General features: G+C 36.4%; 1 protein-coding gene across 1 annotated transcript in view; it reads left to right on the plus strand.

The window, feature by feature from the left end:
- Positions 1-26,521, plus strand: part of DMD (dystrophin) — a 2,004,585-nt gene that overhangs the window by 654,136 nt on the left and 1,323,928 nt on the right. The window contains exon 17 of the mRNA XM_082716529.1: positions 4,514-4,689. Coding sequence (XP_082572655.1) covers positions 4,514-4,689 — 176 coding nt within the window. The remainder of the gene's footprint in view (positions 1-4,513; positions 4,690-26,521) is intronic.

Genomic DNA, 26,521 nt, shown 5'->3' on the forward strand with positions numbered 1-26,521 from the left:
TTCTACAAACATTTAGAAAAGATAATGATTATTACTAATATGCACTGAGAAAGCATTTTTTGTATTCAAACATTTCATCATTTAGTTCTTGAAACTAAGTTTTGGCTACATAATTTGTGGGGCCCCATAAAAAGTGAAAATGCAAGGCTTGTTGTTCATATTATTAAGGATGTCAAGAATGTGAAAACAGAGTCTGAAACCAAGCATGGGGTTCTTTGAGGGAGGGTACTTGGGTGACTACCTAAGTTGCACTACCTAAGAAGCCAGCCCTGTTTGCAACACCCTCGTGAGAGGTGCATTATGATTCCCTACAAAGAAATGAAATCAAAGCTCTTAGAGACAAATGAACCTACCCTAAATGCTACCCTATGTGAACTTTGGACCTGGGGTTTGAGAATTGTGGAGCCTGACTCAAAGACTCCCACTTTTAATCACTGTAAGAAGTCTAAACAAATTGTTTTCCAGTTTTACTGGATGGTTAACTGACAGATCAAGGGAATAGTATTTAAAAACAAATGCATTTTATTTTCATGAGGACACTTGAGTGTCATCTCCATTATACTGATAATTAAAATAGAAGTGGGTGAGGATGGGTGAAATAAGTAAAGGAAGTTAAGAGTACATCTGTATTGATGAGAACTGGGAGATGTGTAGAATTCTTGAATCATTTTATTATACATCTGAAACTAATACAACACTGTATGTTAATTACACTTGAGTAAGTAACAGTGGGGAAGGCGACTGAATGAAAGTTTAGTTGGGTGGACTCAAAGTTTGTCGAGTATCTCTCAAACTATGTTATATTCTAATTTTGCCCCTGCTCCATTCAACATTGTAATGGAGGCATTAAGTCATTCTTAGTAGATTTTCAGCTGTCCTAATGTTCAGTTATTTTAATATATTTTGATGACATACTTCCATAGTTCTAAAGATCCATAGGTATGATAGACCTAAAACAACAATTTGGACAGAAAAATTCTGGAAGTTTTCTCTGCCTGGAAATGCAACATTTTGCAGAAAATGTTTTTTTGTAGAAAGTTGGAAAATAGGAAGAACAGAGAAATATATAGTCCATAGTAGAAATTATCTGTGCTTTACCTGCCAAAACATAAGCACTGTGTGTGTTGTTTACTCTGTACTATAATATAAATATTTTCCTGTGACATTGAAAATGTTTGAAACATGTACAATAACGCTGTCACATGCATGTACTATAATTTATTTAAGCCAAGTACCTGCTGACATTAGGTTGTTTCCAACATTTTTCCATTATACCTTATCCTGTGAACAGGGATAAGTATTATATGCAGCCTGTAGCATCAGCATTTAAACATGAGGATACTGGTTGAGGCAAATTTGTTTTTGTAACATTTAGAAAGAAACTGCCTTGATTACTATATGTTCAGTGCAGCATCATTTTTGCATACTTATAATTTTCATGTGTCACTCACTTTGTCTCACAATTATCTGTGTGTTTGTCACCTTGACTACTATACTGTAAGCTCCCTAAAAATCAAGATTCCATTTTATTCATTTGTGTGTTCCGTAGTGATACATATATAACATAGGCTGGAATTTAATTAAAACATGATTCAGCTGCTGAGTAACTCATACAATTTTAGGTTGTTTTAATTAAATATGATGTCCAAAGTCAGGAAACCTAGGTTTTGGAGCACCAAAATCTGATTAAATCTAACTCTAGCAAACACCTGGTATTTTAAAACTTGGAAATAAGATTTGTCAGAGTCGTGATTTCAACCTTCAGGTCTTTAAGACTGTTGGATAGAAACAATACTCGGTTTACTCTGTGTTGGTTCAGGATTCAAAACAAACTTTAAATGAACCAAGTCAAAATAAGAGAGGCTTCTACTACCTGTAAAAACTTTGCCAATGGGAAGATTGGCTGCCGTATTCTGGAAGGAGTTTTCTGCTTCTGGGAGTAGTAAATCCTACAGTAAGTGGAAGGTTATACTAAATGACCTCCATAATCCCTTCTTGTCTGTATTTCTAATGATTCTAACACATAATTAAGTGTTTACAGCCAATAACTAAAAGCCATAGGGAAATTTAGTACATGACCATTTGGTTTTTATTCTGCTTATATGGAATAGCTATTGAAAGTATTCATTTGTTATATATAACAAATTTTATCCTGTGGTTACAGGGTCAATGAACAGTTATTGTTGTTTTTTGTTTCCATTCTTCCATCCCAAGGGAAATGAAGGAGTATTTTCAATTATAGTACAGTAATGACTATAGTATAGAACAATTAGAAATTTATGTCTTACTATTATTTTATTAAAAATGATTGCTTTTTCTCAGAAGGTTTGCTATATTTCTAAGTGCCTTTTTGTAGTATATGAGGTTGCCATTTCTCCTTACCTTACTGTTGGTGGGCCCATCTATCCAATTTCGTAAGTATCAATGAGAAAATATTTTAATACTACAGAAATTAATTTCACAGCCAAATATCCAGTAGCACACATGTTTCATAACATTCAATACAACTACAAATAGTATGTTTGCATTTTCATAATTTCTGCCTTCTGGTGCCTCCACATACAAAATTAGAAAATTTCCCCCTGAACTGTATTCTCTTCAAGCCATCTTCATATGCAAAAAAAACTTGCTTATAGTTAAAAAGTACTACTCTAATAAAATTAAATGCTCTTAGAATCCTCCTTAAAAATGACATTTTTTTAATTTAAAGGTAAACTTAGTTTCATCAAGTAATGATCATTTTGGATTAAGGACAATTAGGTTTGATCTTCTATTTTAAGCATTTTTTTTAACAACTGTGTTACTTTCTGCCTTCGTTTTGGTGTAATTTGTCAATGGACTCTATAATTATTGTTTGAGGCTCAATGATCAACTCTAAATAATGAATCTATGGAGAGCTTAAAGAAGATAAAACTGGTATTGACACAGGCAGAAACTCAGTAACCTGTTAACGTCCTTTAAAAAAAAAAAAAAAAACCTATTTAGGCTACCAAAATAGAAGTCTCTAAGGCCTTGACATATGTAAGGGTAGCACATCTAAAATGTATTTGTCAAAAGCAATTTTTACACAAGGCATTGTGACAAAATATTTCATTACTCCCATGTCAAATTGCCTCTTTGGAAGTTGCAATAAGAAGATCCTGAGGCTTCTCTGATTTCCTCCCATTGAAGGAATCAGTCATGTGTGAGCCATGGAGGTTAACCCAAACCCTTTCCGTATTTCTTTGCAAGTTCAGGAAAGTCAGTCAAAGTAATCTTGACTTCAACCAGATCCCTGGCTTTGTGCATGTCAAGTAACTGTAAGTGAATCTAATGCTGGCCTATTTTGGTCTCTTTGTAAATAGGTCTTCCAAATGATTTGGATTACTAAAAGTGTAATAATGATCAATATCCCAGCAGGTAACTGTTCAGTTCTAATAACAGAAGGGCTATGAGACGGAGAGTTGATGGTTGAGGAATGGAAGGGTGTCTCGCCATTATATAGCTAGTCTGGTAATGCCCACTTACTGAGGTGATAGCCTCTCATGATTAAGGTCACACACCATATTATTCCAAGGAGTGATAATCTATGTTTAAAAGGTAATTTTTAAAAGTGTGAGCACAAAGTTAGTAGGATTCTAACCCAGGAAGTATCTTTAATGTTAACTTTGGAGACTCAAATATTTTAATATACTCATTAGTTAAACAAGGGTGATGTGCTTTTTAGCTTTTGAATAATATTCAACTTAAATGCACTGGACTAATAGACACTTTACATTGACATTTTATTATAATTTAATTTTTAAAATGATTTTATTTATTTGACAGACAGAGATTGCAAGTAGACAAGAGAGGCAGGCAGAGAGAGGAAGGGACGCAGGCTCCTGGCTGAGCAGAGAGCCCGATGCGGGGCTCGATCCCAGGACCCTGGGATCATGACCTAAGCTGAAGGCAGAGGCTTTAACCCACTGAGCCACCCAGGTTCCCCAACATTTTATTGTAATTTTAAAGGACATTGTACTTATTTGGTTAAAAATCACTTATTGTAAAGCTCAAATGATTTTATTTGAAAAAGTGTGGACTATAATTACTATATCTGATTACCAAGGATGCATTCAGCACACTAATAAACATCTGTAGTCGGTCAAGGCAGTGAAATTGGTGCTGGGATACCTTAGTAAAATTTACATTAACGTGATAAACACTTTAAACAGCATGTTTAATTAACTGTCAGAATGACACCGTAAATTTTGCTCTTTTGCCCCCACCTTTATTTTCCATAGCTTGGCCAATAAATTGAAGAGACACTAAGTTTACTTCCAGTTTTGAAATTACTTTCCTTTGTGATTTAAGTGAACATAACTTAAGTCAGATAAAACAATTTGATTTGGGTTCAATACGGTGCTATTTTGATCTGAAGGTCAATTTACCAACAAGCAGGAACAGTTTCTCATTATTTTCCTTTGCCACTCCAAGCAGGCTTTACTGAAGTCTTTCAAGCAGTGTGTGACCTCTGTTTCAATACTTCTCGCAGATTTCACAGGCTGTCACCACCGCTCAGCCATCACTAACACAGACAACTGTAATGGAAACGGTAACTATGGTGACCACGAGGGAACAAATTCTGGTAAAACATGCCCAAGAGGAACTGCCACCGCCACCTCCCCAAAAGAAGAGGCAGATTATTGTGGATTCTGAAATTAGGAAAAGGTGAGAGGCTCTTATTCATGGCTTTATCCTCAAGCAAAAAATAATTATTAAGCAGGAAAACTCATTTATAGCTGTTTAGATGGCAGTGTTTTTAACTTAAACAATATTTCCAGAAGCCTCAGGTGCCTGTCATGTCAGTTCAGTTAGAAAATTGTGATATAAATTTCAAAATTTGCCCAAGGAATCACCATCCCAACAAAAACTGAATGCTCAGTGGAAATATTGTTTTCTGGATTAAAAGAAGAAACTACATGTAATGAACTGCCATGAACCTATTTTATCCTGAAAGTTCCTTTCTTTTTTTTTTTTTTCTTACCAACAGCCTACTTGTTCAGTGCCTCCTTTGGCATTAAATGTCTCCCCCCCCCAGTAATGGAAAGTACATTTTCATGAAAAAGTACACCTATAATAGATGAGATCCATTCTGCTAGTTTACGAGAACATAATGTCTCAATCTGCACATCCTAAATCAGGAGTAATTACAGAATAGATTTCCTGTTCTTTGATATTTTTAAAGTCTTATCTTGAAGGTGTTAGAATTTTTAACTCATCTTTTTGTGGATATTTTCAACTAGGCATTATAGATAAGTTAGGTATTATGTACCTCAGTGGCTATGTTAAAATGATGAGAATAAAATTTCATAAATGCAAGACTAGCATGAAAGTCATAAAAAGGTACAATTTCTTTTTCATTCCAATTATTATCATTCTAAGATTAAGAAAGAACATTAAAATCTGCCTTGTGTTTCTAAGCAGCATATGTTTAGGAATGCACGGAACACTTGACATTAGAATTTATGTATACAAGGGTGTAGAAGTATGAGAAGAGCGCATACTCAAAAATAGCACATCAGATGTTCTAGGCAAAGGAAAAAACCACCTAGAGACTTTCAATACTTCTCTTTAAATCTGTGATTTATAACCTGCTCTCATAATTACACAGTCAACTGCTAGGCTTTTGTCCCTGGTTGTGTCTATGTGGCTGAGTGAATCCAGCAGACTAAGTTCACCTTGCTGCCAGTTTTTTATGGCTCATGAGCCGAGAATTATTTTTACACATTTATTTTTTTTAAGATTTTATTTATTTATTTGACAGAGAGAGATCACAAGTAGGCAGAGAGGCAGGCAGAGAGAGAGAGAGAGAGGGAAGCAGGCTCCCTGCTGAGCAGAGAGCCCGATGCGGGACTCGATCCCAGGACCCTGAGATCATGACCTGAGCCGAAGGCAGCGGCTTAACCCACTGAGCCACCCAGGCGCCCCTATTTTTACACATTTAAATGGTTTAAAATAATCAAAAGAAGAATATTTCCTGACATGTGATAATGTATGAAATTCAGATGGCAGTGTCAATAAAGGTTTTATGGAAACATAGTTGCAGTCATTTATTTAGGTAACATCTGAGATGGCTTTCACATTGCAAAGGCAGGGTTGGGTAGTGGTCACAGAGACTGTCTAACCCAAAAGCTCTCCAAGAATTTTCCAAGGAGAGCAGTATGGAAACCTACTTGTCTTACCCTCCTAATATATTCAAGATTGTCCTAATACAGAAATTAGCAGCACAAGTTGATTCACATCAGTCTCTCTCTTGGCTCCTGCCAAGCATATTCTTGGCTTGTGTTTGGGGAATGTATTTGGTTAAGAAAAATGTGTTCTGTTACTTTTTTGTTTTCAGGAAAGTGTGGCCAGTGGTGAAATATTTTGTCTCTTAAATTCTGTTTGCATCATATGCTGTCAGCAATTTTTGTAAGTGCCTGAAATGAGGTGACCAATGAAGAACATCAAGTATATATTACTTAAATAAAATCTTTAACACTTACTGATGGTTTTTTAAATGTGCTCAGTGCTAGATTAAATGCTTTATCTGCACAGTGTGTTTATTCTTCCTAATTACCCTACGGGATAGTATGGCTATTATTACTATTATACACAGCTACAGAGTGCGTGAGCCAGGATTTCAACTGAGGGAGCCTACTACACAACCTAGACCGGGTAATAAAATGTTTCTTCAGCAGATATATGGTCTTATATCTTGGTTTCTCTGAATCCATCCCAGGTTATACCTTTTGTGACATCATAATTATATATAACACCAACTTTCAAATATGTCCAGATTTGGACAGTACAATAACATGGATGCTTTATATAAGACTCCTGATTGATAAATTTCTACTGAACAAAGAATACAAACAAGTGAATAATTAGGACAGTTCATTTCAGTTAGTGATAATTGTTTATAGGATGGAATCTGGTTAAAATACTGTAATGGTTCAAGAAGCATTGTACAAACATGACTGTAAGCTTTACGATAGCTAGTGTCCATCTCTTGTCCCATGTGAGAACTCCTAGCATACTCATCTTTTAAAAATAATCTACTTTTTCAGCTTCTCTGACACACTGCTTATTCTGTCCCTACCACACACTTTTTTTCTAATAAAAAGGTCTGAGACATTTTGCCTAATCATGGTAGTATCTCATAAATTCATGGTTTCAGCCTCTTTCAATTTCTTTATTCGAATTGCTTCTTTACATTAATTCAAGTTGGGCTGTAAGTAAATGACTCCAAGATCATACTTAGAGCTCCATATCTGACACTATCCCTTAAATTTTATGTTTATTTCTTTGAAACTATGTTCTTCTACTTGTGCATCTAGTCGGTGCTTCAGGGTTTTTTTTTTTTAATCAAATACAAACAGCTGTTGCCTCCATTTAACCACACCTAGTTACTCATATGTTGTAGCAGTATTTTACTTATTATAATTTGTTGTCTGCACATCTAAAGGAGGGGCAAATATTGGAGAAAGCATGGATTTTGGAATCAGAAATAATCAAGTTTGAAACCTGCCTGTCTTAACTAACTACTGGCTTGTGATCCCAGGCAAACTGCCTAATTCCTGTACCTCAAATTCACTATCCTCACATTATAAAATACTAACTGTGAGGATTAAGTAGGAAGCATTTGCTACAGTGCCTGTGAGGTAAGAAGAATTCAGGAAATACTATAGCTGTTATTCTTGTTGTTTGGTTATGGTGGACATGGCAGGACTTGTGGTAGGCGTGGAGGAGGTGATAGACATGGCAGAGATGGTGGTGGAGACGGTGGTCCAGGTGGTGATGATGGCAGAAGTGGCAGCGGTGCTGGGGGTGGAAACGGTGATCATGCACCATTGGTGAAAAAAGATTCCATTGATAAAAACACCATCTCGAAGTTAAAGAATGTAACCAAAAATTGCCTTCTCGGCTTCCTCTTCAAAACAGAATTTACCACCTGACTTCTCTATTTCTGTCCATCTGTGATCTCTTACCTTGCCCCTTATTTATTACTGTTGGAATATATTATTGGGCATGTGACCACTTCTCCCGATTCCCTCCCAATCATTCTAACTAGCAACGCCATAACTAAGTCATATAACTTGATGTAGTGAGATTTGGCCCCTTTCTGATTAATCTGCCTCAAATTAATAGATCTAAAATGTGACATTAAAAAAATATTTTATTTATTTATTTGAGAAAGAGGAGAGGGAGCAGCAGACTCCATGCTGAGCTGGGAGCCCCACGTAGGACTGGATTCTAGGACCTTGAGATCATGACCTGAGCTGAAGGCAGACAAGTAACCCACTGAGCCACCCAGGTGCCCCGAAAATGGGGCTTTTAGGCTGATCCTTCAGACCTGAGAGCCTTGTAACTCAAGTTGCCCCCCAAATAAAGCACAAATAACTTCTGAAGGTATTCAATATTATTGTCCTAGTTATTTTATTTATAGCTTCCCCAGAGTCTTTCCACCCCAGCCGGCAAATTCCATTACATTCTTTATTTTTTTTTAAGATTTATTTAATTTAAAAAGAATGTGTGCACAAGTGGGGGGAGGGGCAGAGAGAGAGAGCCAGAGAGAGAATTCCCAAGCTGACCCTCTGTTGATCGTGGATCCTGACACAGGCTCCATTCCAGGACTCAGATCCTGACCTGAGCCCAGATGAAAAGTCAGCTGCTCAACCGACTGAGCTACCCAGGTACCTTTACATTACATTCTTTTGCTATATGCCTTAATGTCACCCACATAAATTTTTCTCATCACCGATTACAACAAAGAAGTCCTGTTACTATTCTTCTGTATGCTTTATGTGGATTCCATATATGGTATGGCATATAATAATCAATGGCTATTTTTTTTTGCCTTTGTAAGTGTTAATTTCCCCTTTTTATTTAAATTCAATTAGCCAAACTATAGTACATTAGTTTTGTTTTGCTTTGTTTATTTATTTAATTATTTATTTATTTAATGAAAGAATGAATAACGCAGTTCAATTAATTGAGATAAATAAAATTTTATATTCCAATCTTTGCACTTCAGAATTTTACCTAGTTCTTCATGGAATTGCTCTTAATAAGAAGCAAATGGACATTCTAATAATCTTTAGTAATTCTTTCTTTACCCAAAAAGATATAATTTTTTGCTCAAAACTATTAAGGGATTTAAAATTCAGCTTTGTACTACACCAGTTTTTTAAATATCTAAGATGTTCTGAAAATAAATAAAAAAAAATAAAAAAAGTAAATTAGTTCATTCCTTAATAACTATACAGTTTCTACTTTTTTTGTATTTACTGCATAAATTGTTGTCCTTATACTAAGATATCCAAAAGTGCTAATGATCCTGGGTCAGAGGGTAATTATTTTTAACAGCAATTTATCCCTGCAGTTCAGTAATATTATTTTACATATAGGTAATTACCAGAGTATGGAACTCAGACTATGTTAAAACTAGATCTATTACGTAGTTAATTAGAATTTATTGAGGAGATTAGTTCCTAATCATATGGCAGTTATTTTAAGAGACTTTCACAACAGCTTTCATTTACATTTTTGTATCAACCAGGTGAAACCAATGGCAAAATAGATCTTTTTCTTAGGTAAATGCCATCTCAATAAAGATAATTTTCCCAAGTACAGTGTTAATAAATGAGTATCTTTGACCTGCAGGGAAGTATAGAGACATTTAGAAATACCTTAATTCGCTTAGCGTTTTACTCTTCTCTAGGCTAAGCAGACTGAGTGTCAAGTTTGCTTTCTCTGTTTCTTGTATGCTTACTAAGTTGCAGAATACATTGACTGGGCAATTGCACACCTGCATTATTATTTTAGTTTTTAGTTTTCAGCTTGATCATGTTTGTGTTTACTTTCTTTTTATGTCTGTCGACTGATATTCATTTATGTCACATAGTTGGGAGGAAGTTAGGTAAGTGTTAGATAAGACCCTTTCTAGAAAAGAAAAAAGACTCTGCAGTTTTATAAGATTATAGCCTAAAATATTTTTGTGTTAGATATTTATTTTTACTTTAATTCCCAAATTATAATCTGGAAGTCGTAAACTAAAACACTTTATTTAACTTCAAGAATCTATTAAATGATTAAGATGTCTAAGCTATTTTTTTTTAATTTTCTATATGATAAATTGATCTTAAAACACTCAGGATATTGGTGTCAGCAATAACATTTTTGCCCCTTGGCATGGCCCAGAAAAATGAAACTTTGCATCTTTTATCTAAGGAGATGAAAATGTAGACTTGTCTACAGTTACAGGTTAATTGAAATCCAGAAAGGTTAAATAACTTGCTTTCAGTTGCAAAATAAGGACTAGTGCTGAGTCTCCTCATTTCTATTCCAGTGTTATAGTTGCAATGGCTTGCTTCTTTTTATGTATTAGAGTCAAATGACCTTGGTAATAGACTCAAATTTCAGTTTAGGAGCTTGTTTTGGGTGAAGAATAGAAACCTTACATACCACTTTCAGATATTCCAAAAGATAACCACCTGTTTCAGGTTCTTAAAATTATTTTGTCATATAAGTCAAGAATAAGCCAATAAATATGTTTTGGGGAATGTAGGGATGTGAATTCTAGAGGCCTACTAAGTGACCAGAGAACACTTAGAGCAGCAACATTCTTAGTGCTATGCATGAAGCAGCAGCATCACTTGGGAACATATTAGACATGTGGATTTGGGGGGCCCACCCCAAACTTGCTGTATCAGAAACTCTGCAGGTAGGCCTAGGAATCTTTGACATGCTCCCAGGTCATTCTGATAAGCTGTAAAGTTTGAGAATCCTTGCACAAAACCAGCGGGTCTCATATATTAGCATGTATCAGAGGAATCATCTGGAGGGCTTATGAAAAGACAGATTACTTGTCCTTACCATATTTAGTTTCAGTGGATCTGGAGTGATGCCTTGAGAGGCTTAATTGCCAATAGATGTCCAGGTTATGCTGATGATTCTTGTTCAGAGCCCACAGTTTGTAGATCAGTGTACTGGAACATCATCTCAGCTAAACCTGACTCTTGCTTCTTTGTCCCCAAACTGACCTCAGTGATAGGAACCACAACTCCCAGTTAGGCTAAGTGACATTCCCATTCCATCTTATGACACCTCTTTTGCTTAGGTTGGAATGATCTATTTATATGCCTGTTTGACCCACTTGACTTAAGTGGACCCTTCCCTGGACCAGGGTCCATATCTTAGTCCTTACCTGGTATGGGCTCTCCTATATAGTAGATGTCTGGTACATGCTATAAACTGAGACACATTATAATGGAAACGGGCCCCATGCTATGGTATACATAGCTCTGGCTGTCTAGATGCAGCAGGTGTAGGAAAATGTGCTCTTCAAGAATGTAAAGTCATAGAGGGATGCCAGCAGGAAGAAAGACAGGGCCCTATTCTCAGATCTGGGACATGCAGTTTTATTTGTCCCTGGGGTGATGAAAATGATAGTCAATTTATTATTTATTCGTCTCAAAGAAGAATCATAGCTGAGTGCCAGGAAAAGATGATTTTTAATCAGAAGATCTGAGCCGCCACTACCTACTTCTAAGACAGCCCCAAAGCTGTAGTCATCTACATTGAGCCCTGAAACTGCTCAGAGCAAGGTCACCAGAGAGCTCTGTAATTGCTGGCTCCAAAGGTCCCTCTTCAGTTCCTGTCCTTCTTGACCTTTGTGCTGTGCTTGACAGTGATGATTAGTCCCTTCTTGAAATTTTCTTCTCCCTTGGGTTCTAGAACATTGTTCCCTCCTCTTTCTTTTCTCCTCCTCACTTTCTAACTAAGGCTTCTCAGTCTCCTCCTCTTGTCTTTTTAATAGCCTTCACAGGATTCACCTTTTGCTATCATTTTCTTCTCACAACATGTTCTTTCCCAAGGCAGTATCATTTGTAGTCTTGTCTCTATCAGCCACCGATATCTGATGATTTCCAAACGATTATCTCTAGCTTGACCTCCCTCCTGTTGTTCCTCTGTGTGTGATCTACATGTTTATTGAGCATTTATACCTGGCCTTCTTGCAGAAGTTTCAAATGTGGTTCTGCAGTTGGATTGCACAATTTTAGAGAGCACCATTCATGTCATAATTTCTATAAGCAGCACCTTCTGGAGTTGTGCAGTCAACAACCTGTGTAGCCTCCTACAGTGGTCCTGATATCTGCCACCCCAGTAAATCTGTCCAAGTATGCCTAAATTTTCTTGCCTTTGCCCTTTCCTTTTTATCCAGGGTATCTTCATTCTACTTTAGTTTCTGATAATTTTCTGCCTGAAATTCTTAACTCATTCCTCTGCCTCTCCTTTCATTCTTCTTATTCATACACTTCACAGCCTCCTGAGGGCTATCTGAAAATGCAGTTTTAATTAGATCATTCCTCTACCTGTAATTCTTGAAATGCATGACACAAAAATTCCTTTCTGATCTTGAGCTGCCTAACTCCCCAGCTTCACTCCCTTTGCCCTGCCATTTCTTTGTATGCCAGTGCTCCTCAAAATAGTCTGCAAACTGTGCATCACCAGGGCACTGTGAGATAAGGAGCTTGGGCTAGAATATAAATCAATGCACTGTTTCCTTTGTCCAGAAAGCTTTGCAATTAAAAAGGAATCAGATGAAATAGTATGCTTAGTGACTTAGTGGATTTGTATTCTGGTGACTTTTCTTGTCGCAGACTACTAACAAATAGTTCACAGATTGGCCCCAAACTGCATTTCGAGTGACACTGCCCTCTGCTCAGCTTTAATTAACCACTCTCTGGTCACCAAATATCCCATGTTCCTTAAAGCTTCTCTTTCTTTACACCTACCATTCTCTCTGCCTAAGGTTATCTTTTTATGCCTTTCCCTTTGTCTACTCTCACATTCCTTCCCCCTGCAACACCCCCCTACCCAGTACCTTGTTTCTCTGGTAACCCAAACTCCCAGGCATTTCTTAGCCTTGTTAATACTTCCATCAAAACACTTACAGAATATTACTGTAATGATTCTGGTTTTGTACATCTGCATCTCCAGTAAACTCCTGGAGGCCAGGAGTCCTTTATTTTCAACTCTAGACCTATAGTGTTTGACCTAGAAGTTAGCACATCGCAGGTATTCACTAAATATATGAGTATTTATTCTTGGGATGTTGAATGGATATTTTGGCACAGTCTTATCAGGAAAACAGAAACCATTCTTGGCGTTGCAAAGAAAGGAAACCTAACACAGGGAATTGGTCAGGGAGGTGATGGAAGACTGGGAAGTACCTCTGACTGCCCAGGTTGGTTCTGGACTTGGATCTTCTACTCTGTGACTAAAGGAAGCTCTGTGACTAAAGGAAGTCACTGAACCTCACTCAGTATCTATTTCTTCATCTCTGAAATGGAATTTATATAACTTTCCCTGTTTGCCCTCACACTGTGGAAATTTTATTATGCATGCCTCTCTTGTTGATTGTTTAGGTAAAAATGTACAACCTTTTCCCAGGAGAAGGCTGAATTCCCAATTGCTAATTTAGAGCCGTTATCTTCCCATTACTACATCTGCATTACAATGGAAAATATTCTTGTTCTGACATCTTCTGAGAATATTCTTATTCTTATCTTCCCTGGTCAGAAACTTTTAACTCTGTAAGTAAATATACCTTGTGCTACCGCATGCAGGTAAAATTTCACCGAGCTCCTATCGATTGAATTGTTTCCCCCCAACAAGTCACGTATTGAAGCCCTAACTCCAACCTGACAGCATTTGGAAATGGTCTGTTTGGGAGATAATCATGGTTAGATGAATTGATGAGGGTGGGGCCCTTATGATGAGATTAGTACCCTTCTAAGAAGGGACACTGGGGAGAATGCTCTCTTTTTCCCTGCTATGCTGTGTCAAGATGACTACCTACAAACCAGGAAGAAATCTCTCACGAGAAAGTGACCATGCTGGCACTTTGATCTTGAACTTTTGGCTTCCAGAACTCTGAGAAAATAAATTTCTGTTGTTTAAGCCACTGAGTGTCTAATATTTTATTATGTTGGCCTGAGCTAACTTAAGACCCTGCCTTTGTGCAGAGTAGTGAGTTCCACCTTGTGTTTTAACTAAAGTTCATAGAGATGCTCACTAAAAGAAATAGTTAGATTGAAACAACTCGTGATGCTAGGGAAGTGGCAATGGGGCAGTCAGTACATGCCAAATTTAAATGGCTTTCTGCATTGCACTAGATCATCTCTGAACCTTGACTGGAAGTTATTTAAACTTTAAAGACCCACAACATAAAAGCATGTTGAAGTCCTTTAAACTCAGTGAGCTTTCACACTGAGAGTATTTAAAGTTTAAATTGCCTCCCACAGGGTCCAAGGCACCATCCAGTGTGTGGAGGGGTTCTTTGAACACTCCTGTAGTCAATATGAGTCCACCATATTTCAAGAATATAGTGACAGCAAAAATTAGTTTTCTTGGTAATTTCCATCTTCCTTCAACCAGCGTCTAATCAGTTGCTATGGTTTATCAGACACTCCAGTTGCTCTATCTGTGAACTATACTTAGTCCTTCCCTCCTGAAGTTTGTATTGTAGTATAAGCTATGCCATGAAGAAGTACCGACATGATGTTAGAGAAGTCATAAGGAAGAAAAGTTTACTTCCTGCTTGGAGTTGTACATGGAAAGCTCAGACAAATTAGTGTCTATGTACTCTTTTAGAGGATAGGGGCATGTAGACTAAAGGTGAAGGGAAAAGATAATTCAAATACAGGCTGTCCTACAAGCCTGTATACAGTTGGCACTTACACAGGGTTGTGTTTCTGTTTGCCTAAAGCAGAAGTAGCCAGATAGAAACAATTTTAGACATTGAGCACCATGTACTTTGTTTTACAAGTACTAAACTGCTGCTATAGGGAAAAAGCAGTCGTAAACAATGTGTAAATGAATGAGTATGGCCATGTTCCAATAATACTTTATTTATGAAACCAATGGTGGGCCGAACTTGTCCCATGGACCATAGTTTACCTTTTCCTGCAATAAAGGATACAGTAGATGACATTATTTGGCTGTCTATTTTTACTTATTTGTTTTATTGTCTTTGTTAATGGTTTTCTTTGTAGTTTAATTTTTTTTTATTTGAGTATAGTTGACACACAATGTTATATTAGTTTCAGGTGTGCAACATAGTGATTCAACTTCTCTAGATGTTATGCTATGATCACCATAAGTGCAGCTACCATCTGTCACTATACTATGCTATTACAGTATCATTGATTATATTCCTTATGTTTGTTTACTCATTTGTTTTGTTTTTAGTTTCCACATATGAGTGAAATCATATGGTATTTGGCTTTCTCAATCTGACTTATTTCACTGAGCATAATACCCTCTGAATCTTTTTTTTTTAAATTTTTTTAAAGATTTTATTTATTTATCAGAGAGAGAGTGAGGGAGAGAGCGAGCACAGGCAGACAGAATGGCAGGCAGAGGCAGAGGGAGAAGCAGGCTTCCTGCCGAGCAAGGAGCCCGATGCGGGACTCGATCCCACGACGCTGGGATCATGACCTGAGCCGAAGGCAGCTGCCCAACCAAGTGAGCCACCCAGGCGTCCCTACCCTCTAAATCTATCCATGTGGCTGCACGTGACACAATCTCAACCTTTTCTATAGCTGTATAATAGTCCACTGTGTGTGTGTGTGTGTGTGTGTGAGTGTGTGTGTACACACACCCCACCACCTCCTTCTCTATTTGTCTATCAGTGGACACTAATCATCAGGGAAATGCAAATCAAAAGCACAATGAGATATCACCTAGTACCTGTCGGAATGACTAAATTTAAAAAGATAAGAAATTACAAGTGTTGGCAACAATGTGGTGAAAAAGGAACCCTCATGTACTGTTGGTGGGAATGTAAACTGGTATAGCTCCTGTGGAAAACAGTATGGAGGTTCCTCAGAAAGTTAAAAATACAGCTACCCTATGATTCAATAATTCCACTATTGGGGGTTTACCCAAAGAAAGCAAAAACATTCATTAGAAAAGATAGCTGCACCCCTATGTTTACTGCAGCATTATTTTCAACAGCTAAGATACAGGTACAGTTTTCATTCTTGTGGTTACAGTAATAGCTTATAGCTTGCCAGTTCTTAACAAACAAGGTAATATGAAAAGTAGCATAGGGCTGGCTTGAATCCAGTAAGAAAGAGTCACGGGAGGCAGTGACCTTAGTAGCTAGCAGAAATCTGACTTCTACCACATGTCAGGCACTCTTCTACATATTATTTGCTCAGATTAACATATGTAAACAGTAAGTGGCATAACTTTTTTTTTTAATTATTGCCCCCTTTTTGCCAGTGGGAAAAACAAAGCACAGAAATGTCAGTCATGTGACTTGCTCCTGCTTTCAAAGTTTAAAGGGAGATGTTTAGTCAGGATTTGAGCCGAAGCATCTAGCACAGGATGCTACATTCTTAAACTCTATCATGCTATCTTTTAAGGAGAAGCTCAAGGTGATTTCACCAAACTATTTAGCTGAAATTAAAAGTTTTCCTGAGACTGTTTAAGAATTTGTTGAGGTCTGTGTATGAAAAGTGTGCACTTTCCCTAGATTATGACAGTTCTACATTCTGAAGTCTCATTGACTCTAGGGTCCCATTGAAGCATTTGTCTGTCTTTAAATGCAGAGAGCTTTTTCACTGAAAAGAAACGTTCTTTCAATGTTAGGTGTCTTTTTAACATCAAGGCATAAATAGAGGTCCTAGTAATTGAATGCTTTTTCCAAGTGCAAGACTTTAAGTGTTAACCCCATGATATATCGTAAATAACAACCTTTGTCATCTTGTGCTTAATATCAGTTCTAATGTCAGAAAACACATCAATGGATAGGAAATTTGGGATTTTTTAAGGAAATTAAGGATAAGTCCAAAGTAAAATTAAACTAGGAATGACAGCTATTTAATAATGCCATGGGGCTCTCAGTTATGCAGCTAAGAATTGTAGTTAAGGTTAATGAAAATGTTTAGAATTAATGTCCTAGTGTTAGAGACTCCAATCAAATTTTTAAATAGCACAGTAGTAACTACCAGCCTTTAATATATAGCAACAGAAAGAAAATGTGTGTTGACTTTTCCTCTGTATATAAAAATACAGATTTTCTTTTCATTTGGAACAAAGGAAAATAAGTATAGTGTAGTAGAAATCTTTGGATTTAGACAGACCTGGTTTTGAACTTTAACTCCATACTTCATTGTGTGTTGAAAACAAAGGAGGTTTCACACTTTCTAAATCTCTGTGTTCATGGTCTATCTATGAAATGAAAATTATAATAACTTAAACTCTTATCATGGGGTATGACATTTTTTCTTTATGAAAGCATATAACATGAACAAGATGCTTAAAATGCTGTTTTTCCTTTTTTTTCTTTGAATGTGTTTAAATGGGAAATTAACATCTAGATCTATAGGAATAGAATTATAGGCAGATTTATAGAGCATGAGTGTCTCCCTATTTATAAATGTTCAAAAATTAGGCAAAATTAATGAACTGGGGAAAAACTACTGGGTTATGAAACCCAGAAAATGCCGCCTTATTATTTGGATTAAGTGTGTCTCCCCGAATTGAAGATGTTTTCTCAAGGGAATGTCTGTATTAGAACTTTAAGATACTTTGGTATGTGTATTAAGATGGCTGAAGGCATTTTTAACTGTGAATCTGAGAGTGTCTTACAAACATGTCCTTTTTACACCATTTTATCTGTATCTTTGGACATTTTATGTTTTTCTGTAAGAGAACTCCCATGAAAAATCCATTTGTCACCATGTTATCATTATGTAGATAAGAAAATAAAAGAGAAGCAAAATTGAGGACCAGACAAGCAGTGAAAGGGAGTCTGCGCCCTCTAGTGACCCACATTTATTTCTCCCAAGGGCTTACATAGCTCTTTTTGGTTTCATCATTTTAAATAAACATCAAATTTAATTTTAAAACAAATGACTCAGAGTTTTCCAGTTGAGCATATTACATTGTATGATCATAGATTTATTACTATGACAAGATTTCATCTATCACTTAAGAGAATATTTCTATTAACCTGTGTTAAGGTAATTTTCTTGTACAGAACTGTGTTTCAAAGGGATTTTCAGTTTACTGAAAATGAAAAATAGTCTCTATGCATCTGTGGCTTAGCAACATTTTATTTCCAGTCCTTCGGGTCATGCAATTTTTGTCCACATGCTTGCACACTCTGTGATTTAAAAGTAATTCCTCTAATATACCTAGTTCTGGCATCTTAGAATTTGGGGGGATTTCCTTAATTTTTAAGGTATGTTTTCCTGGAAGTTCTATTGACAGAAGATGTGAAAGTGACTTCTTTGTAGCCCTATCATGTTTTAGAAATAAATAGAACCAAAGTATTTCTAAATGGTTAAGATCTGTTACCAAATTAAGAAGATTATCTTAGTCATTTTTATCTACTAGATGTTAAAATAGTTTAGTTAAGTTTTACTTTTTCATTGAGAAACAAAATTTTGTAGGAGTTTCATTCCATTTGGTGCAGTTGGCTATCCTGGAGGTACAAAGATTAATATCATTGCCAGATAACTCATGGAGGTTTCTAACGTTTATAGCTTAAAAATATTAAATCACTGGGTTTTGTATCCAAGGGCATATATTTTAAAAGGCAGTATTTTTATATGCTCTAAACATATAATTTTGTTTGCCATAATTGACAATGAACAAGACACATGATTTTTTTTTTTGAAGGGCCTTGTCAGATCCTTTTATTTTTTTTTTGCATGTTTAATTTTTTATTTTTTATAAACATATATTTTTATCCCCAGGGGTACAGGTCTGTGTGGTTAGTACTTGGATGGAAGACACATGATTTTAAGGACAAATTTTAAATATTGGTTTAGAATTCAGAATTTTAAAGCACATGTTAAATAGGCATATTTTAGGACAAGGTAAACTACATAGAAATTGATTTTTTAGTATCTTTTCAGATGCATTTCTGCACAATTTGGAATCATTACATTTTACTGTACTGAAACATATAATTTTATGAGTGATGCACTTAAACTCACACATATAAAAGTAGAAATACATTAAAACGTGTAAATAAGATCATGCAAACATAAGGAAAATAGAGAACTTGATAGGACTGTTACTGTAGCAAGTTTATAATAATTGAAGACAGCATTCTTTCTCATTCATCATATTTTGTTTCAAGTGCTGTGTAAACTGTTGAGTTTGTAGGGTTCTTATTATAACTGGGAGTTATAACATCCTTAGACGTTATTTTATTTGATTGCTAGGTAAACAGACTAATATAATTAGAATATCAGTGCTGCAATGTAAGCAGAACTGACCTCAGCTTTGTATCTCAGGTCAAAATTGTTTTAATTAGCAAAGTAAATAAATACATTTAAGAGTAACTATTAAGAAGTATATGTTAGTTTCTATTTTAAAACCAGTTTGATGGAGTAGAAGCTTTTCTATTTCTGCAATTTAATGGAAGAAGTAAAGGAAGATCAGAGAAGTTAAATCATGTGCCTAAGAAAACAGCAAAAAGATCACAATGATTGATTAAAACCTGTGACACCTGACTTTCAGTTCAGTAATTTTCCACTGCACCATATTTACTTTGTATTTAAAGCATATACAAACATACACATGAAACACTTACGTACATCACACACATTATAAAAACTATAAGGCAATCATGTCATCCTATCTCTTCCCTCCCCGCCCAGCCAAGAAAAACACAACCACTCTGTACAAACACACACACACAAACACCACACAAGTTTGTGTATGCAGTGCACAAACTACCCTGATTTGGAGGAGGTATTTATCAAAAGGTTGACTTGTTTTCTCTGAGCTAAATAGGATTTCCCCCCCTTACATTATTTTATAACAATGAAGTATAGCAATTACCATATACTCAGCACATCTTAAGGTTTTAAATAAACTTTATTTTTAGCACTAGCAGGATATATACCGAGTTTCATTTGATATTTTATAAGATCTCTCTAATTCAAATTGAATTTGTACTCTATTGAATATTTAAAAGCAAGTAACATGTAGAAACATAAGGGAAGGAAGGACCGAAGTTCCCAGAAAGAAAGTTGAAGGGGGAGTGTAAAGTTGATCAAGAAAATCTTCACAGAAGTTGTGTATTATTTACTCAATCTTGGAAGATGAATAGGAGTTCTTCAGATGGCCTGGGATCAGGAGAGTACCTGTACACTGATACAGAATCAAAATGTTTTCTCATTTTTTAGAACTCTGAAGAAGATAGTTATTATTTTTTATTTCTTTTTTAATAGTTTTTATTATGTTAGTCACCATACAGTACTTCATTAGTTTTTAAAAATTAATTTATTTATTTTTAGCATAACAGTATTCATTATTTTTGCACCACACCAGTGCTCCATGCAATCCGTGCCCGTACTCCAACCTCCCACCCCCCCGCCACTTCAAACCCCTCAGATTGTTTTACAGAGTCCACAGTCTCTCATGATTCACCTCCCCTTCCAATTTTGATGTGTTCAATGATAACTGTTAAAAATACAACTAACAAGGTTGCCTGGGTGGCTCAGTTGGTTAAGCATATGCTTTCAGCCCAGGTCATGAACACAGGGTCCTGGGATTAGCCAGCCTAGAGACCCCAGCCCCCAGTCAGGCTCCCTGCTTAGCAGGGGGAGTGCTTCTCTCTCTCTCTCCCTCTGCCCCCCATTTATGTTCCCACTATTGTTCTGTCTCCCAAATAAATGAATAAAAATCTTAAAAAATATATAATTAACAAAATTTTAAACTCTTACCTCCCTTCCAAAAACTTTTCTTCTATGTAAATGGAAACCAAACTATAATACCATTGAAAAAGAATCATAGTTTTGTTTCCATTAATCATAAAAGTGTGTGTTTTAGCTAATTAAAATGTATGTTACAAATTTGGCTTGTTAAGTTACCTAGTCTAGGTCTAGAGCCTTATGGTCCTGTAATAGTTAACATATTGTAAAAGAGTCAACATTTTACTTTCTAAAGATCTTCAGATTTAAAGATGAGGCTCCTAAGTTTTTATGAATTTCTGTGTTCAAAGATGTTTAAAGATGTAAAATGGCCATTCATAACCTAGCTTACTAATCAAATTAGTTAAGCCTGGGAGCTTGGAGGATTTCTATTTTCAGAGTTTACACATTTGGGAATGATGAATTCCAAATGGTATATTGAAAGTGACTGAACTAAAGTTTATGTAAATGTGCCATGTTAGTTTAATACTTTATATGGCAGTCACTGTACAGAAAATTAACATAATATAATCAGTGTCCATTAAGAGGCTCTTCTGAGCTAATTAGCACAATTATCATATAGCATAATTGTTCCATACAATGATATACTATTGACATTTCGAAACTATCAAGTTTTTAAAGTCAAGTATTTAATTCTTTTGGTTGTGTTTCTGTATTTTTTAAAGAAATTATTTACTTAAAATATTTACATATTGACAAATGTCTCCTAATTTTGACCATAAGGGAATGTGAATGATCTAATTTGCATAGTCTTTATGGGAAATTCAACTGGATGGAATAGAGTCCATTTGTACAATACAACCTTTTTCTTGTTGGAGAGGGAATGGAAGAGAGAGAGAATTTTAAGCAGTCTCCATGCCCAGCACCAGAGCCTGACAAGGGACTCAGTGTGGGGCTTGATGTGGGACTCGATCTCAGAACCATGAGATCATGACGAGAGCTGAAATTGAGAGTCTGATGCTTAACCAACTGAGTCAGCCAGTCACCCCTCTAGAATACAATCTTAAAGGAAAATTTTAACCTTCTGAATATTTGGTATATATGCACCATATTTTTGATATTTTGAAACTTCCAGAAAATGGAATGTCTTTTTGAAAATGAGCTTGTTTTGATAATTAATCCTTTGCAAATAATATAAATTGAAAGCTATAGTTTCTCTACACTATCGAACCTTACAAATTTTAGTTTTGTAATGAGTGCCCTTGTTAAAAAGCAAAAAAAAAAAAAAAAAAAAAAAAAGCCACTTCAGCTATCCATCCATAAGATGAGATTTTAAAACATGCTTGAAAAATAGAGGACAGAGTACTCACCAACAATGATGGGAGAAAAATCATTTTGTAAATAGAGAATAGGAAATCACAATGTTCTTAATAGAAAAAAAAGGATTTTAAGTTGGATGAAGTTAGACTGAATTTAAGGGTTAGAATCTGTCTGTAATAACATACAGACATATTTGTCTGTTGTAACATACATAATGTTAAGTACAGAGTAAAATGAGTTATGAGAGTATGATGAGGAAATGAAGAATAGAATAATGGGCTGATTCTGAGAGTGTAGAGGCCCATTATGAGTAACTTACTACATATCAGCTCATTAACGGTGATTTCATGAGAGTTTTAAAAGTGAAGAAAAAATAATTAGTAGAAATGAGTGACTTCATGGAAAAAGAGAAATACATGCACAGAATCTGAGATTTAATATGGCATTAAAAATAACTGTTCAGTGTTTTTCTTGGTTTTTGAGAAGGTGACTGAGTTACAATTGTATGATACCTTTAGTTGGTGATGAAATCCCCAGCCTCAGGCCATGCAAAGCATGGTAGAAAATACCACCAGCAAAATGTTGGGAGGGTAGATAGCACCCAATTTATGAACACGTATGGATTCCATGTTAATTTTCCCTACATCCCAGCTGAAATATTGGAAAAATATTTAATAGTAGTGAAAATGTGAAAACTAGAGGACAAACCACAGAAGATGATGAACCAGGAGCTGCCAAATTGATAAGGCATAAAATAAATGTGCAGTTGTTACTTGGAAGCCAGGATCTGAATAGGAGCCAAGAAGGAAACCTTGTTCATTTTGCTAAAAGCAGTAGAAATGTCACTGAGACTAAGCATTGAATGTGGGTTGTTGGCGCTCAGAAAGAGAGCAAGTGAGGCCTTTTGAAACCCTGTCTCTGCTTCCCCTTCACCCTTGCATCTTCATTGTTGGCGTAAAGAAATGGGGATGCCTACTGGCAGAATATCAGAGAGGGAAAACAATGCTAGCAGCTGACAGTTAATTCCCAGAACTCTAAGGGATGGTGCCGAATGTTAGACGTCGGTGTGGAGGCTCACTGTATATTACGTTGGGACAGAAAAGTTTAAGTTAGCAATTGAGAGAGATGGTTGAAGCAACAAGCCCAAATGGAAGCAACAGGAAAACAAAAAACAAAAAACAATAAAACAAAGCAAACAACCCCCCCTTCCAAACCCATACAAGTAGGATTTGGTAAGGAATATCTCAGAGCTTAAATCATGTCAGAATTAGATTTAGGTTCCACCTCTTTCCAAAGGAATCAGGTGTTGCAATTTGGAAAGAAAAGAGAAAAAGAAAGTCTAACAGCCGAAAATAGTACAAACTCATTGACATTTTTGCTTCATTCTATTTCACAAAGTGTAACATATTAACCTATGTGCCTATGAATAGATATTTTTTTTTCCTTAGGTAAAGCACTGCACTCAAAACTGCCCTAGAAAAATTTGAAATCCCTTTTAAAAATCTGTATATCAAAAAGAGAGTATAATCACTCTCTAAAGGATCCTTATGTAAAGGAGAAGTTCAGGCATCTTGTGCAACCTCTTTCCAAATTTATAAAGCCAGATAAACAAAAATATTGAATGAGGAAAGACCTCTATGTGGAATTTCACATCCTGTTGCCTGAATTGATCTGAATTATTAGAACTGCATGCCAACTGGTGCCCAGGCTTTCCTTAAAAATCTTCACAGACCTAGCAGCAAGCAGACGGTTACCATGGTGTTGGCTCCACAAAGCCTTCATTGTGTGGAGATAACCAATTTACTTGACAGAGCCTCTAGTCTAGAAGCTGATTTAATCCTAATTCATTGAAAAGGTATTTTTTTTGATTATCCAAAGGAAAAAAAGTCACAGGGTGAGCTGGGCCCCAGTTCAATGTCTAAAGCACTTTAATTTGTCAAATAGATGTTTTACTAAACCTCCCTTTTTGATAATGTAGACAGATGTGTTTTTATCTGTTATCTGTAGAGGTTAATACCATGGCATATAGTAAGCACTTAGCATAAATTTTGTGACAGAAATGAAGGGAAATATTTGGCTGCTTTAAAAGGAAGCATATATAGCTTCTTCATAAAAACAAATGTCTAAAAGTGATATAAGATTTTTTTCTGGATGAAATTTATTTACTGTCACATTGGATAACTTTTTGTATTTGCAATGGATTGGAGTCACGGTAAATGGTAATTATAACGTGAGTAAACAAGACCGTGTAAATTTTAGGACTGGTGAAAAGCTTTCTCAACATAGGTCTTAGCTCTTCCAGCTGTGATGCCAGCTATGTACCTTAAGCAAGTTTTAGTTTCATAGACCTGTTGGTGGAAGTAAGCAATCCTTCTGTTAAGGTCTGTAATCAAAGGAGTGAGACTGATAAAAAGCAAAGGTCAAGCAAGGCATTATTTTGCGCCAAGCATCGAGAATCAAAGTGACCTGTCAGGGCCATCTCTTGCAAAGAGGCGACCCCTCCCAGCCTCACAGACTAACTTTTATAGAGGTAGTTTAGCTGGGCTATACACAGGTGGCCAATGAGATTGCAATACACAGAGAAAACTGCACAGTCATGTTAGGTCACACACAGGCAGCCAATTGAATTACAGTTCACCCTAGTAGATATATGCACTCCCTACTGATTGGATGTCTCCACCTGGCCTGACTCGCCCTTGTATCCGGGCTTTGCTACTGGGACTGGTAGCTAGGGAGACAGTATGCACGCCCCATTGATTTGCTGTCTCTACCTGGCCTGACCCGCCCTTGTATTTGGGCTTTGCAAGTAAGTTCCTCTGGGAGGGGCAGGGTCAATCTAAGTTTACTGCATAAACAACAAAATGGCTCCCTCTGATTAAGTAGGCCCTTACACTTCCTAGAGACAATCTGAATCAAAAGGATATAAGACTAATGGGAGCAAGTCTAAAGGGGGAATTTGACAGTGAGTCCTGGATATTCACATCTCACCTTTATGAGTCAGAGTATATTTGGTGTGTAATTGGGTCAGGCTGATTTAAAAGGAAAAGAGCAATTTTGACCAAAGTGGCCAAAGTAGATTATGATAAGGAGCCAAGTTTTCAAGAAAAAAAAAATGTTCTAATGGATAGGTGAATAAAAGTCAGTGAAAGCTTTTACTTCATTGGAGTAGGGACAAAAGTTAAGTGTGGCTCTGGGCTCCCTAAGAAACTTGAAGTGAGCTTTGTTTCTAGAAGGGCTTGAATAAAGGTCAAACTAGAATATAGGCTTAAGTGGTCTGTCAAGGCCAGATCAGGATAATTCTGATCTTTATGCTAAGAAAAATGGGAAGTCTTTGAAAGATTTTATAGATGAGGATTACATAATCAGATGTTTTTAGAACCTATCATTTGCCAGTAGTGCATGGACTAGATGGGAGGATTCCACAGAGGTTTTGCAGAGCCATTTGACAGGGCATTGCAGTGATTTTGATTATATTTAATTGCGATCTGAATGAGGATACCAGCTGTGGAGCCATGAGAAGAAGAGAGATTCTGAAGAAATAGAATATTTGAGGTATTAGAATTTGTAATTTATTAAATGTGAGAAGGAGATCAGACTCTTTGGTACATCTAGATTGCAACTGCTGTCATGGGTATGGATCAGATTGCTAGTAAAAGAGTAATAGGGGTGCCTGGGTGGCTCAGTCACAATCCAACTTGTGATTTCAGCTCAGGTTCTGATCTCATGGGTGATGGGATGGAGCTCCCTGTTGGGCTCTGCACTCAGTGTGAAATCTGAGAGTTTCTCTCTCCTTCTCCCTCTGCCCCTCCCTGTCTCTCAAAATAAGTAACTTTTTTTTTTAATTGACTTATCTCCCTCTTTGTGGGGGAAAATAAAGAAAGAGTAATACAGTAAATAGAAGATGACTGATGAACCCGGAGTTGATCACTTTTGTATGTAGTGAGAGGGTAGAGGAAGATGAACCTGCAAAGGAAAAAATTAACAGTAGCCATAGAAATTAAAGACTAAATTGAGTAGATGGTATGGAGGCAAAAGGAGGAGAGTGTTCTCAACAGTGTTATGTGTTGCTAGATAGCAAGAAAGTGAAACTCTCCATGAGCTGTAGTGACCTGATTGTATTAAGCAACATTTTTGTTGAGAAACAACAGTAAATGGAGAGTGAGTAGGAGGTAGAGAACTGACAGCAAACTGGCTAACTCTTGCAGAACATTTGGCTTTGTAGAAGATAAGAGAATGGCTGGAGGGAACTATGAAGGTCAGGAAGTGTTTGGCTTTAAAAAATAGGAGCCTGGGTGGCTCAGTTGCTTAAGTGTCTGCCTTTGACTCAGGTCATGACCCGGGGTCCTGGGATCCAGCCCTGCATCGGGCTTTCTGCTCAGCAACGAGTCTGCTTTTCTCTCTCTCTCTCACTCTCTCTCTCTCCCTCTACCCTTTCCCACTGCATATTCTCCCAAATAAATACATTTAAAAAAATAGGAGTGAATATGTTTACATTTCTATATGCAGAGTTC

This window comes from Mustela nivalis (assembly GCF_964662115.1).
Source record: "Mustela nivalis genome assembly, chromosome: X".
NCBI classification, from domain to species: domain Eukaryota; kingdom Metazoa; phylum Chordata; class Mammalia; order Carnivora; family Mustelidae; genus Mustela; species Mustela nivalis.